The sequence below is a fragment of the Centruroides sculpturatus genome, unplaced genomic scaffold, assembly GCF_000671375.1.
Source record: "Centruroides sculpturatus isolate CEXI.00-Female unplaced genomic scaffold, Cexi_2.0 scaffold1171, whole genome shotgun sequence".
Classification (NCBI taxonomy): Eukaryota; Metazoa; Arthropoda; class Arachnida; order Scorpiones; family Buthidae; genus Centruroides; species Centruroides sculpturatus.
The window spans coordinates 1-16,781 of NW_019385411.1; the positions used below are offsets into that span (position 1 = coordinate 1).

General features: G+C 30.1%; 1 protein-coding gene across 1 annotated transcript in view; it reads right to left on the reverse strand.

Annotated features, from left to right (window-relative positions):
- Window positions 1-1,719: 1,719 nt before the first annotated feature.
- Window positions 1,720-16,781, reverse strand: part of LOC111638678 (coiled-coil domain-containing protein 12-like) — a 26,246-nt gene continuing 11,184 nt past the window's right edge. Inside the window, exons 2-5 of the mRNA XM_023384426.1 lie at window positions 12,770-12,846; window positions 8,728-8,789; window positions 3,694-3,805; window positions 1,720-1,829 (exon numbers count right to left, since the gene is read on the reverse strand). Coding sequence (XP_023240194.1) covers window positions 1,750-1,829; window positions 3,694-3,805; window positions 8,728-8,789; window positions 12,770-12,846 — 331 coding nt within the window. The 3' untranslated portion in view covers window positions 1,720-1,749. The remainder of the gene's footprint in view (window positions 1,830-3,693; window positions 3,806-8,727; window positions 8,790-12,769; window positions 12,847-16,781) is intronic.

Below are 16,781 nucleotides of genomic sequence, written 5' to 3' on the forward strand. Positions count from 1 at the left end.
GTGGTATCAGGGGACTTCAAATATATTTCATAGATATCAGAACCAGTATCAAGTTGACACCTTTTCATCTCAACATAATGATTTTGTGGTGTGACTCAAAGCTTTGATTAAATTTATATCCACAAGGACAATGTCATTTCTATACTTCATTAAACCAATTCACACCAGAGAATTATCTATGATATTTTGGAAGTCTGAGTGTTCTTTGCCACTTGTCATATTTGAAGCTTTGAGAGATAACTGTCACAAAAATCAGGAAGCCTTTGGGGAATACTTCCTTGCATTGTGGATCAAACTCATGTGTTGTCCAATTGACAAAAAACTGTCAGAATCTTACTGCAGTTGACATGCTAGATCCAGAATATTTTTTTCAACCTACCTACAAACTTCTACTTCCCACCAGTGAGGTATCCTTCATATACAGTAGACACTGGTAACTTCTTCTGCTCCTAGCAATGCTGAGATGTCAAGGCTTCTCCTTTCACTTTACGAAAGGACAAGTCAGATCCAGAGCTGGAGCTTTTGTCTGATGATCTTGCAGATGGTCAACTGTACAACAATCATCTTCTCAGCCATTGCACATTGCATTCATGGATTCTCTTGTAACTCAAGAAGACTGGCATTGTCTTTGATGCTAGGTGCCACAGAACAGCTTTTGTTGAAGTTTCTTTCAATGGTAGGTAATCATGACATAGGTGCTTAATTAGCTAATAAGATTGAAGTTAACAAATATTTAGACTGTGCTCCTTTCAACTATTATAGAGTATTTGGTGTGGAAAAGGGCTGTTACATATCGTTCCCAAAACGAACAAATTTTAGGAGCCATAATTTTATGAAATGTTCTAAATTTGAATGAGATTCATTTCATAACAAGTCATAGTCATAGTCATAGTAACTACAACATTACACAATTAGTTGCATTCTGTGCTTGTGCACCAACTTTCAATTCATTCACAAGTAATGTAATCAACCATCTATATAAATTTCTTCGTTAAACAGAATTTTACAACAAACATATTTATGTAATAACTCAATGTAGTACTTCTGATAGAAATCTATTTATAAATATCAAATAAGCAAATTTCCACAACATATTTTGGGCATTACAATTTGTTACAGTGACTGAAAATGGACTATCAAGTTAGAGTTGAACTTAGTCTTTCATTCAAATCAGACAATTCAGTATATTTAGTCATACTTTTAGCCCTTTAAATTTTTAATTATCAATAAAAAATCTTTAATAGTAAAGTTCAAAAATACAGTTATAATTTAAGGTAGCAACAAAAGTGAATTGAAACAACTCATCATTTGTAGATTGAGGTATCAATAATTAATATTTTTATATAAACATACTATGATTTGATTAAATGTCCAGTATCAAAACTTTCATTGAAAAAGTCAATTGAGCAAATTAACTAGTAACTTACATGTACAAAAAAAATTAACTACATAGTAAATTACTCTGATTATTTTGGATATAAGCTCTTAAGTCAAAACCTTTGCTTCATAGAGCATACATATGCATAATTTTTATTTACAAAAAATATTTTATAAATAACAGTTGCTAATTTATTAATCTTTGCCAAAATTGTTTTTATTGATAAAAAATCCTTTAGCTCAAAGTTTAATAAAACAGCTAACAAATGAAAACCAATAACCCCAAGTAAAATGAGAAGAAAAACTTCAGAAGATTTTGATAAATCAAATAATCAAAATAAATTTATAATTTAAAAAATTTTATTTAATACATCACTCAGAATCTACATTTTCTGCCCTGATAGTATTTACAGCTTCAGCTAAATTTTGTCCACCAGAACTAATTCTTTCTCCTGTAAAAAAAGGTTGTTGTTAATCATAATAATCAAGTGAATATATATAAATTTTAAACACTAGATACAGAAAGTTGATTCCTTTCCATGTAAATGAATTTACTAGTTAATTTATGTAAATCTACAATGCCATTAATGGTTATATTTTGTGGCTGATTATAGCATGGTAACTCACTTTACACTGAAGCAAACCACCACCTGGCCATTCATCTAAATCAGCATTTCTCAACCTGGGCAATATCACCCCTTGTGAGAATTTGTTGTGTTTTAAGGGTGATAGGCTCTAATTTACATTTTGAGTGGTGAATTAAAAATTTGCTGGGTGATTTAGCAATGAATGAATATTTTCTTCCACAATCTGGCTTAGCTATAAGGAAGCCTCTAGTGACTAAAAGCAGCACTATATTTTCATAATTATATATATCTAATGCTAACCAATGGCCCATTGTGTAAGAAACTGTGGTAATAAGTTATTTGCTTGACTAGCCTAGTCAGTCAAGCAAATAAGTTACAATTACAATACATTACATAATTATAATTATTGTAGAGCTTTTAGGGATATTGGTTCATTTGTGTCTTCAAATATATCAATGGAAATTATTTTTTCCAAAATAAAAACTACCAAAGAAATGCAGACTTATTTTTATTGAATTTTATAATTATATTGAACTCTTACATCCACATTAAGAGGGTTAAAGTATGTAATCTGATGTTTATGATGTTCATTTTACAGGAAGGTTGACGGACTTGCAAAATGATGTATATAAAATTTTGGATTTATGATGATATAATATTTTGAGTAAAAAAATAGTGATTTCATTCTATTGCATTTTAAATTACTAATTATGGCATTTCCAACTTCTAAATCCTTTTTCTACAATATAATTGCATAGAAAAAGGATTTATTGTTGTTCAGTTGTCCAAAAAAAGGAATTGTTTGCAATGACTCAAAAAGGTGATCTAAGATTATTTTGAACCAAATATGAACTAGTTGGCTGAATTTCATCAGTCTTGAGGTCACAAAAATTCTTATTTAATTTATTTATTCATCCAAAGTGTGGGTTTTGCAAAACTTAGATATCAATTTTAGATTTGTATGTTAAGATTATGTATGTTTTATAAAAAGAAACTAAAAGTTATTAATTATTTATGTTCCAATACTTATAAAGGAGGTGATAATTCTGAAAAAGTGAAAAACACTGGATGACATTTTCCAAATGTCATCCAGTGTTGCTACATAGTTGTTTTCAGCATTCCAAAGCTACAGAAGTCTATTGGGGTGGTATCAGGGGACTTCAAATATATTTCATAGATATCAGAACCAGTATCAAGTTGACACCTTTNATATTATTGTGATATTAAAAATGGCAGCACTGCATTGTGACAATCATAATTTTGATTTAAAAAAATCACACAACTTCAGTTTACATCAAAAATTTGTATGTAATTAATATGGGCCTCTGGTCCCTAAGCTTTCCATATCTGGTCTCAATTTTCATCTAACTCCATTTTCAAGATTAATGAAGGATGGCTGGAGGAAAGATGGAGTGAGAATTTATAGGTCTGCAATCTAAAAATTGCAGCCCAACAAGAAACTTTAGCCAGAATTGCAAAAAATAACGAATTGATTATTAGTAGATAAATTAATTTAACCTGAAAAGATTGTTCTGCATTCATAAGGATGCAGAACAATCTTATATCACACAGAAGTATTATTAAAAATTCATACTAAATTAACTGGATATTGTTTCATTTTCTGTATTTGCAATTATGTTATTCAAATAATGAATTATTACTTTTTAGAAAATTAATAGCTAAAATTTATTAATGTTTGATAAAAATATAATATAAATTTAATACATACTAATTAGTTCTGCAATAGCTCTTTCAGTTCTCCTTTGTAATTTTTCTAGTTTTTTTGCTGCATCTCTCTTCAAATCCCAATCTGGTTTACGTGGTGCCAAACTTGAAAGATCCTGAAATTTAAATAAAATGAATTCTTTGTTAAAGTTTAAAAGGATTACACTCATTTAAAAGAGAATGAAACAATCTCATATTTTCCTTTGCATTTATTTTGAGTTGTTATAATTTACTTCTGTTGTTTTTGATCAACTAATAAACTTTGTTTTCTTCTATGTTGACTTTAAGAAAAAAATTGCTCTGAAACTCAATATGCAAAATCTCTTAATAAAGGAAATATAATAAAATGCATTTTAGACCTAAAGTTGCTCATCAGTTGCTCTCATGTAAAGTGCTCGTAATGTGGACCACCATCAACGAATCTTGATAGTGATCCACATGATCACATATAGTATTCTGATCAGATGGAACTGGAGCTGAAGCTAACTGTACTAAACCATCCATTTTAATTTACTTGCCATATTATCAGGGAGATTAAAATAAGATACCATAATCACAAGTGTGCTCATTTGCTTTCCATTAAATACTAGAATAAGCAAATTTTATATTATTATATATATATAGCCATTCTTAAATAGGAAAATTAATCAAGTGGCACAAAGATGCTATAAAAAATTCAATTGAAAATTGAATTTTTTCACTTACTCATAAAACATTTATTCACTAAATTTTTAAGTAAAGATGATACACTTAAATATCAAGCCTTTTGTCTGCAATATACTTTTTGTTATTTCATTAATAAGTTTTACATTCTATTAGGTTACTTGGAAAGTAATTTAGTTTTTTTTATCACTAGACGAATTTGTCATATTTTTCCCGCCATTTTTATTCTAAATCGTATCATCATTACAGTATATATTTTGACAGCTAGAATTTTAAGCTTATTTGTAAAAAATTTTGTTTGATTTTGTGAAATTGTTTATTTTTTGTGTTCCATCAAATATGGAAGCTCAAAAGCAGCATTTTTTGGCATATTTTGCTCTTTTATTATCGAAAAGGTAAGAATGCTGTTCAAGCGAGAAAAAAATTGTGTAGCATGTATAGGGAAGATGTATTGACAGAACGACAGTGCTAAAACTGGTTTACAAAATTTCATTCTGGCAATTTCAATATTGAAGATGCACCACATTCTGGATGGCCAGTTGAAGCCAATGAAAACAAAATAAAACGTACTGATTGAAGCAAACTGCTGAATAACAACACGTGAAATCACTAAGACATTAAATTTGTCAAATTGAACTGTTTATGATTACTTGAAACAAATTGGTTTTGTTTCAAAGCTTGATATATGAGTTCCACATGTTCTTAAGGAGAGATGCTATCTTTGGTGGGATTTTAAGGAAAATTTTTTTTGGAGCTTTTACCAGACAATTTAACAATTGATTCGAAAGTGTACTGCCATTGAGTAAACAAATTGAGTAATATCATTAAACAGAAAAGGCGGCCAGAATTGATCAACAAAACAGGTATAGTGTTTTACCACGATAATGTCAAATTTCACAAAAGTTTGGTAACTCGTCAGAAACTGTTATAACTTAGATGGGACGTGCTATCACACCAACCATATTCNTTATATATTTTTGGATTCCGTTTTGCATAAGGATTCTGAAAATGTCGTGTTTGTGAAAATCGGACCATTTTTGAAGAAACTGTTCATTTTTGAAATTTGCGAATATTCGAATTCAATTATCTGAACATATGTGACCGATTAACCGAAGATTGAATCTGATTCTTGACCGCATTGATTACGTGAGTACCATATTTACATTTTGGGGTTCTGGACTCAATATTAAATGAGATATACAAGACTTCCGGTCTATATTTGGACGGTCATAACGGGCTTCCCGTTTAGAATTTAAAATAATATTTAGGCATTTCTATCTAGACATCAAATGCTAATTTATCCGAAAATTTTATGTGTATATCTGCAATAGTTTTCAAATTATCGCAATTCTTAAAATTACAACTTTTTCAACTTTCTTCTGCAGTGCCATCGTCATCGAACTTTCTAGAACTTTAACCGGAAATACCGATTTTTCTCCGTTTTTTTTCATAACTCATTATACATTACCTTAATTTTATTGATTTTGATTACAATGTCTCTAACAATTGATATGGAGTCAGATTTGCAAATATTTAAAGACAATGCCAATGGCATTATTGAAGAACTTAAAAAATATTCCGTAGAAAACCCGAACGCCAAAATGGGAGTTGCATGCCATCTCACGTATATATTATCACAATTCACTCGGGTAATTCAACTTGCCGAAACAATTCTTGAGAAAAATTGTATCACTGATTACCTTGACCAAAAATTTTCGGCACTGTTAACAAAAGAGGATTTGAAAGGATTTCGAAAAGATGAAAGTGATAGCACTATAGGAATCTTGACGGACATACAACAAGCTGTTAGTAATATTGGGAAAAGTTCTACAGCTGATTTATTTGACCGAGCAAAAGACAGTGCCCCTAGTTATAGATCTCTATAACTAGATCCTAAATAAGGGAATTACAACCAAATCAGTTCACGGACCACCTTTACCCAGCCACACTCTTCTTGTATATAGTAATCAAGAGGGTGCTACGTATGAACAGACTAAAAGTTTCTTAACTCAACATGTGAAACCACAAGTAATTGGAGTAGGAATCAATCGTTTACGAAAACTAAAAAATGGGGGCATAGCTGTTGATTTGGATAATAAAGACGACCTTTTGCTATTTACAGACACTGTTAACAAGATTCCTGGTCTCAGCACACGTCTACCTAAAAAGCGATTACCTTTGATGAAAATCGTTTCCGTACCTAAAACTGTCGAGAAAGAGAACTTAATATCAGACATTTACGATCAGAATTCATGCTTCTTCCAATATACTGATAAGCAATTTGTAGAAAAAATTAATTTGCGATTCCCTTTAAAACAAAAGAACGAAAATTACCTTACATGGATTATCGAGGTGGATCCTGAAATCAGAGATATACTTATAAAGGAGGGAAAAATTCACATACATTGGTTAAATTGCCCAGTATATGATTATATTCCTATAATACAATGCTACCGATGCCTATCTTTTGGCCATTTAGCAAAAAATTGTGCTTTTACTGAAACCAGATGCAGCCATTGCGGCGAGAATCACCTTTACAAAAATTGTACCAATAGACACGAACAACCTAAATGCGTCAATTGTTTAACAGAGAAACGAGCGCATCATAACCACAACTCAATGGATAAAAGGTGTCCAATATATATCAGAGAAACGACTAAATATATTTCTAGAACTGAATATATACATTAATTATTTGTATACCTTTAGCTGATTTATCATGAACTACCTAGAACTTTCTAAATCAACTGGACTTTTCGTGGTTGGCAATGAAGTGTTCAACTATTCTGCACGCCAGTCTCCAATTGGCAGATGCTACATTGTGACGTGCATTATTCTGGATGAACATATACCTATTTTATGTTTAGGAGTCTTGCAGTTTCTGTGAATATGAACTCATATACTGTTAATTTTTTTTTATTTTTATTTGTTTCATCAGATGTCAGTTAATGTATATATTGACTCTTACATGTACTTATTTCGTGATACCTGCAGCACATTTTACCTAGAGAGTGGTGCACTTAATGTTTTGCATCCTGCCAATCATATGTATATAGATTTGTATATAGTTATGATACTTGTTATATTATTTATCTTATCTTAATTTTAATTTTACTTGATGCATTTATTGAATCTTTTATTGTATTCTCTACTATCACTTTTGTTAGCGTAACACATACTATAACATATACTTAATAATATAACTATAACTATATAATTTTCACATGGTGAACATTTATTATCATATGTATTATTACTGTATCTTATTTGATGTTTTTATTGTAAGTGTAACTCGTGTTATTATGTGTAATATTCCTTATCTTATTTAATGTATCTACTGATTCTTTTACCTGCGAACTCTTTCAATATTTATATAAGCATATATACATATTATTTTGTTTATTCACATAAGTGTAACACATATTATCTTGTGTATCATCATTCTCCTCATAAGAGTTACATATCTTATCTTGCGTGTTGTGCACTTCCTGTTTAGCATTCCGCTAACCTTATGTATATAGATTTATATATAATTTATTACCTGTTATATTTTATTCAATTTTACTTTATTTAATGTATTTACTGACTATTTTCTTACCTGTATATTTTCATCATTTATAACAGTGTATCTTCTAAATCTTGTGTATTATTATTATTTTGTAATGTGTATAACCGGTAATGCTTATGCGGGGCCAGTCTGTACTTTTAATGTACAATATTAAAATGAATGAATGAATGAATGAATGAATAACTTAGATGGGACGTGCTATCACGCCAACCATATTCGCCAGATCGAGCACACTCAGATTAGTACTTGTTCCGGTCTATACAATTTTTTTTAACTTGAAATGACAATGTCAAAAATCACTTGGATCAGTTTTTTGTAAGCAACAATCAAAACTTTTATGAATGTGAAATCATGCTACTACCAGAAACAATGACAACAAATTTTTGACCAAAATGGTTGATAAATAATTCAACAAAATATTTATTTATTATAAAAATATTGTTTTTTTTTCAATGGAAAAAAACGAAATTACTTTCTGAACAACCCAATAACATCATAAATTAATTTGATATTTTTATGACAGAATGAAACTCAACAACAAAATGTGATTTTAATTATATTTGTTTCATAAACATAATTTCATGTGTAAAAAACTGTTAAGCAAATAAGTGCACATAACCATCTTTTAATGTTTTATGATACAAATCTTTGATAAAATCATTACTATACAATTATGAAATGTTTTGTTGCTCTGAATTATTATTTTTCTAATCAATGTATTGATTTATTTTAAATTATCATGAAAAAGTTTATCACAAATATGTAAAATACAATTCAACTTTAATTATTAATAAAAATTATAATTACCACTTCATTAATCAATGGTTCTGGATTTCCTGCTGCAACATGATCTTGTACTTCTTCTTCCACTGTATACAGAATTATATATCATTAAATTAATAAAAAATATAAAAGCAATGTACTTTTTACTTTTGAAAACAATAAAAAAATCATTAGTTATCAATAAAAAAGAAACCATCAAAAACTTTATATATAATTAGATATCTTTTGCTGAATGATATTTAAATCTCAATTAATGGTGTAGTGAGAACCTCTGTATACTAGTAGTAGTTTTCAAACTTTGGGGCATGACTCCCAGTGTGGTTCAAAACATATTGATAGTTTTTGCATTGCTACTGTTTATTCTTGAGTAGAACTCCCACATAAATTTAACTCAATATTCTATCTTCTAATTTCAATACAATATAGCATTAAAACATCTGCAATTTCCATATTTATTTCATAAAATTATAACATTGTAGTTATGGCTAAAGCATAGTCCAGCCTTTCTCAAACTTTTTGCTTGTGTGATACAATATATTTGTTAGTAATGGTTCCACAACGCAAATGTTTATAATATAAAATTTTTATAAAAGTTGGTAAACTGGAATCACTGTATATTATATAATGGAATAAAATTATGCATTATTGATAACTTCTAGGTGTGAAATGTAACATTAAGTATGTTTCTATTAAGAACAGTTCAGGCCAATTTCAATAATAAAAACTTGAAGTATTAAACAATGTAAGACTGATGATTGTAAATAAAACACTATTTCAAAATTATTAAGGAGTCTATTTTACTTTATAATAAAAACTTTGAGAAAATCATCTTACAATCTGAAAAATATTAAATTTAATTTCATACAGTATATACATAAACATTTTTTAAAAATTACTTATTGATCCACTTCTGTCAAAATTCATGACAATAAACAAGAAAATATTTTCAAAATCATTGTAACTTAAATGGCTTTATGACCATGACCATACATAAAATATCTACTTTGATGATTTCTTTTTTTTATTTTGAATAACATGTAATATACACTTCTATAATCTTAATTTTATTAATAAATGACAATTACAAGAAAAAATTGTTAAAAATTTTCAATATAAAACTGAGGCATCTATTGTTCCTAGTTCTTAGAAAATATTTCAGTAATATAAGTTTTAGTTATATCTGTAAAAAGTAGAATCATTTTGTGACCCATAGTTTGAGAAATACTGGCATAGTCATTACATCACAAAAATTTGATTTCATTTATAAGCATCTCTACATGCTATTTTAGTTTTTTTTTTTGTTTTGTTTTAAATATAACTGTGTACTAGATAGACCAATAAGTACAGTCGACCCCCTATAACACAGTATATATGTTCCGGTTTTTATGAATCCATTTTCTACAAGTCCAGCCAATCACAGCCTGGCACGTATGCAGTTTATGGACTACAGCTGTTTGAAAGGTTTTCTTCCATAAAATTAATCGATTCTACACTAATTCGACTTAATATTTCCAAAATACATATACAGTAGAGCCTCGATTATCCGACTCAATTGGGGACTGGGGTTGGTCGGATAATTGAAAAGTCAGATAACCGAAAAGTATGAAAAAATCCATTATTAGTGTAGTATATTATTATATCTCATGTACAGTAATTAGTATATCGCTATTAACCTACTTTGCGTTGAATTTTCATCGATGTTAAGCCTAACAAAAATTTTTTTAAATAATAATCGTCGCTATTGTATCGTTAAAAATTAGAAAATTAAGCCTCGTTTAAATACTGGCTCCCTTTCATGGTCGAATGAGTGTTGCCAGCTAAAACACGTAAAAATAATATTAAAGTAGCCAAGACATAGCCANTATAGCATTAAAACATCTGCAATTTCCATATTTATTTCATTAAATTATAACATTGTAGTTATGGCTAAAGCATAGTCCAGCCTTTCTCAAACTTTTTGCTTGTGTGATACAATATATTTGTTAGTAATGGTTCCACAACGCAAATGTTTATAATATAAAATTTTTATAAAAGTTGGTAAACTGGAATCACTGTATATTATATAATGGAATAAAATTATGCATTATTGATAACTTCTAGGTGTGAAATGTAACATTAAGTATGTTTCTATTAAGAACAGTTCAGGCCAATTTCAATAATAAAAACTTGAAGTATTAAACAATGTAAGACTGATGATTGTAAATAAAACACTATTTCAAAATTATTAAGGAGTCTATTTTACTTTATAATAAAAACTTTGAGAAAATCATCTTACAATCTGAAAAATATTAAATTTAATTTCATACAGTATATACATAAACATTTTTTAAAAATTACTTATTGATCCACTTCTGTCAAAATTCATGACAATAAACAAGAAAATATTTTCAAAATCATTGTAACTTAAATGGCTTTATGACCATGACCATACATAAAATATCTACTTTGATGATTTCTTTTTTTTATTTTGAATAACATGTAATATACACTTCTATAATCTTAATTTTATTAATAAATGACAATTACAAGAAAAAATTGTTAAAAATTTTCAATATAAAACTGAGGCATCTATTGTTCCTAGTTCTTAGAAAATATTTCAGTAATATAAGTTTTAGTTATATCTGTAAAAAGTAGAATCATTTTGTGACCCATAGTTTGAGAAATACTGGCATAGTCATTACATCACAAAAATTTGATTTCATTTATAAGCATCTCTACATGCTATTTTAGTTTTTTTTTTTGTTTTGTTTTAAATATAACTGTGTACTAGATAGACCAATAAGTACAGTCGACCCCCTATAACACAGTATATATGTTCCGGTTTTTATGAATCCATTTTCTACAAGTCCAGCCAATCACAGCCTGGCACGTATGCAGTTTATGGACTACAGCTGTTTGAAAGGTTTTCTTCCATAAAATTAATCGATTCTACACTAATTCGACTTAATATTTCCAAAATACATATACAGTAGAGCCTCGATTATCCGACTCAATTGGGGACTGGGGTTGGTCGGATAATTGAAAAGTCAGATAACCGAAAAGTATGAAAAAATCCATTATTAGTGTAGTATATTATTATATCTCATGTACAGTAATTAGTATATCGCTATTAACCTACTTTGCGTTGAATTTTCATCGATGTTAAGCCTAACAAAAATTTTTTTAAATAATAATCGTCGCTATTGTATCGTTAAAAATTAGAAAATTAAGCCTCGTTTAAATACTGGCTCCCTTTCATGGTCGAATGAGTGTTGCCAGCTAAAACACGTAAAAATAATATTAAAGTAGCCAAGACATAGCCAAATATTGTAGCACCACATCACTAGCGGACATTTGAAATTTGCCGACTAGGACGGTCGGTTAATCGGGGGTCGGATAATCGAGGCTCTACTATATTTTTTTGGGAATAATCCATATAAACTATGCTATAAACAAAAAATTGTAGGATTACTGGCCGAGCGTGCACTGTTCAACTATGCCATTGCTTAAGCTTGTTTTCGTCGTGGAGCTTGTCATCGAATGGCGCTCGCGTGCTTCCTGATAAATTATTTTTTTTTTAGGAAAAATTTGCTGAACTTTGGAGACATCATTAATATAAATATAATTTTTATGGACATTAGATAATAAATGGTTTTTAGTAGGTCCTCTGCTCATTTAAACTCAACGGTTTGTACAATATCCACTATTGGTCTAGATTCGACCAATCCTGTCGCGACACGAGTCGGCGATGACATTTTACCAAATTATACGAGTTTTTTAGCATGTTTGTACGAATACTGTCGCAATTTTTTTGCCGTGATATAGGAATCCGAACTATAGGAACCCGTGTTATGGGGGGGTCGACTGTACATTATTGGACACTATTGCCATCCATATTGGTATAATTGAAAGGTACCAGTGTAAGAATGGACTCATCTACTATTAGGAATATTATACCACCTCCTTTCTTCAATGACATGCCAGGTGAGCTGTTGTATATGCAGCAGATGGTCCCATAATGTATTTGATAAACATTCTATACATTTTTGCAAGGCAATGTAATTATGAACTATACTTAAAATTTTACCTGATTCAGGTTTTGTTTTTGGCAAAATATTTTCTTGTAAAGTTTTATCTTGAGGTTGATAGCTTCTAAATACTGGTCTAAAATAAAAAATAATATTTATTAAATATATATAAAATAACAAATTATTCTTACTAAGATTAATTTTAAAAATAATAATTATATGACCAACTAAATTAGGGTAACTGGCATTAGGCACCAGTTATTTAGCCAGTTATCTCTTGCTAAATTTAATAATTATAATTACTAAATTTAATAATTATAATTATTAAATTTAGCAAGAGATGGTGCCTAACACCTAACTCTAGTACCAAATTATCTTATAAATTATTATTAGTTTAGCTGGTTCTAGTCCAATAATTCGGCCTTGGTTGGTGTATTGCTTTAATGTATAACGGGTTAGTCGATGTAGTTTATATATATATATATATATATACGCCTTGCCGGGGTTGCGATGGCCAGTTGACTGCCTTGGGAGATGTTTACAGGACGTGGGCACTTGATGTGTCCCCAGCCAGCATTGTAATGACTGTCAATGGTCATACATAAGCTTATGTATACTGGAAGAGGAGATCAAACCGGAGGTCTGGGTAGCATAATTGGCAATGCATCTGCACAGTGAGCAGGAGTTGTGGGTTCGAGTCCCACTCTGGGCTGATTCTTTTCTTCCAGTTAGTTCTAAATTATTTAAATTATTAAATTAAAATTATAATTATTAAATTTAGCAAGAGATGCCTAACTCTAGTACCAAATTATCTTATAAATTATTATTAGTTTAGCCAGTTCTAGCCCGATAATTCAGCTTTGGTTGGTGTATTGCTTTAATGTTTTGAGTGGTTTTATTGTGTCTACCATGTCAATTTATTTTGACAACACCATCATTCTTGTTTACCGATTGGCTACAAACTTTTTATTTCTGCTTATAATAACATAAAAGTTTAAATATTTTTAACATGATTTTTTGGACTTTCTAAGCTATATCAATAGAATTTTTTTTTTTTGCATTTTGTTTCCATTCTTTCTACAAATGAGAACAAAACTTTACAGTTTACAAGTACAAGTTGACCACCAATTTTCCAGCACACATGATTCCAAAGTCTTTGCTAGATTAACAGTTTTGATATAATGAATTCACAAAACTCAACAGTATATTCTAGTCCACTAATTATACTGTCTTCTTCCATATATCTAAAGTATTATAGCTGGAAACTTGAATTATGCATACATTAAATGTAGACTGATGCTTGATACCACTGGCACCTTCATCTTTCTATACTTAATTCTACCTACAGTTTCTGAGTAAAATGAGCTAAAAAATTTGCATAAAATAGAGTAATCACCAACAACTGCAATTTAATTCCAATTGGATGTATGCTAAATGCATATCATCACTTAACTAGCCTGGTGGTAGAGGAATTTAAGTGCTTTCTCATAATTTTCAAACAGAAGGGATTAAAAAAAAAGATAAAAAATTGGAGTTTAGTTTCAGCCTCATTCACAGCCCCATTCCAGACTCAGTAAAAGTGAAGATGGCATGTTTTTGAAATTATGTGTCTCATATTGTGTTTATGCTTGTTTTTCTTCTTTAGTCATGTTTTTAAATTTTTGCTATTGATTTTGAAACTTTTAAAATGAATCTTTGTAAAAATTTACCATCAAATTAATTGTTTATAAAAAAGTTTGGAAATCTATTACATCCTATCATGGCCAGTGCATGATGCAAAGATTGTCTGTAGAGATGCATGTGTAGTTGCAGCCATATGTAGGTTTGTGTTTTTTCATTGTCTAGTCAAATTCAGTTTTTATATGGTAGATGGTCTCTAAAAAAGAGGTTTTTGGGGGCAATTGGAAAGAAAAAGAAACTTGATTTTTTGATGGTATGATGTAAGGGATCAAACTTTTTTTAAATTTCGTTTGTGAAGGATCCTTTTTTTAGATAACAGAATAAGATTGCAAAGGTACTGTACTAGCTTGTGACCCTCCAAATATTTTGAACTATCATTTTGATCTTAGAATGGATGTTATCAGGTAATGTAATAAGACTGTTATGGTGCTAGTTTGTGATCCACCCCAAATTTTTTCATAAAAAGGTAAAATTATACTTAATTTTAATTTCAAAATTTGCTAGCACTTTCATCAAACTAGCAAACTTCCTCAGACATTTAAACCACAGAATGACTTTTGATAAAAGTTACTTTTAAGAAATTGAATCAAAATGAAATATTGTAATATCACATTTATTCACATTATTAATATTTTGGTAAATGTGGATAAAAATATTATTATTTCATTTTGATTAATAATTTCTGCAAGTTAAGGTGAGAATGTTACTTCAACACCTTGATTTAATGATTAATTTTGGCGAGGCGCCACCCATTAAAGTTGAAATTCTGTTATATAATAAGAAGGTTTAAATAATAATACAGGTAACCCCCATATAATATGGAAGTTACGTTCCAAAAAATTGCTGTGTTATGCAAATCCATGTTATACGAAACAAAGAATTAGTACGAAAAGGAGGGTTAGGTTCCAAAAATTAAAAAACATGCTAGTATATTTTCATAATTAAGATAAATATCTTCATTAAAATTTTCTTAAGTGATACATATTAATATAAATTAAACAATGTTTTCTTTGTCATCACTAAAAGCATTATTAACCAAGAGTGTTTTCTTTTTGGCAAGTTTTCCTTATCCTCTGAGCATTTTTCTGCATTATCTTCAGATCCATGCTTTACCTTTTGCAAAATGTATGAAATTTTAGATTGCTTGCTTCTAGTTAAAAGATCTTTATAAATTTCCTCATATGGTGCTAAGCACTTATGAAGAATAAAGCAAGTATAAAATAAGGGAAAAACATCTGGCAACATCAGAAGCAGAAGCGTCGAGATCTGGCAACATTGAAACAAGTTTCTAGAAGGACCATGTGTATGGATAGAAGGTGAGAAAATAAAATTTACATACTTAAGTACTAATAGTTCACGAAAATTATTATTTTCGTGAACTATTGTGAGACTTTTCTTTGCCTTTTGAAAAACTTTAATTGAGATAAGAAAGATTTGGATAACAGGAACGTTTTAAGGAATACAAATTACATAAAAATATATTGTGAGTATTATAAAAAAACAAATGTAAGACTTCTTTCTCGTCTTTCGTCTTTTCGCGCGTTCTTCAACCGTCGTCTCCTCTCGCGAAGTCGCGTCTCGTCCCGCTCTCGTCGTCTCGCCAGCAGATGGCGTTTCGCTCTCCACAGCTCGGCCATCCTGCAGATCACTCCGTCCTCGGAGAGATTACTGGAAAACTAAAAACAACACACACAAAAAAACATAAGAACAAAAAGAGAAAATACGATTAGAAATGTTCTAGAAAAGTTCTTGATGTCAGTCAAGATCAATGGGCCATGGCTTCATGTGGTCAGCTGCAGTAACAGTCACATTGGGCCCTTCATGATGACCTATTTTGTCAACCGCATATCTGTCCCTAGGCATCGTCGAGGTAACCTTGTAAGGTCCGAAAAACTTAGGTCTTAGTTTGAGACCTGTCCCAAACTGGATTCTCTGAATGGCAACAAGGTCGTTGACCTGATATTTGGGAGCTGGTTTTCTTTTCTTATTGTAGGATTTACGATTTTCCTCCTGTAGTTTCAAGATGTTTTGTTTGGCATCTTCTCGAATCTTGTCTCTATCTTGCATCGTACAATTTAAAAATTCTTCTTCCAAAATCTCTTTTATTCTCAGGTCTTCTTTATTTTTCATTTTGGTACCGACCAAAATTTCAAAAGGTGTATATCTCGTACTACGCGTTGGCGTACTGTTGATGATTCTTTGGACGTCCGAAACATATTTGTACCACTTTGTAGCGTCTTCTTGCGCAAGTTTTGCCAAAACGGGGATCAAGATGCTATGCATACGTTCTATCTGTCCATTTCCCCTAGGAATACCTGTGGCAATCGTAATGTGCTCAATCATCTCGTTGGTGCAATAATCGTTAAATTCTTTGGAAGTAAAAGCAGTTCC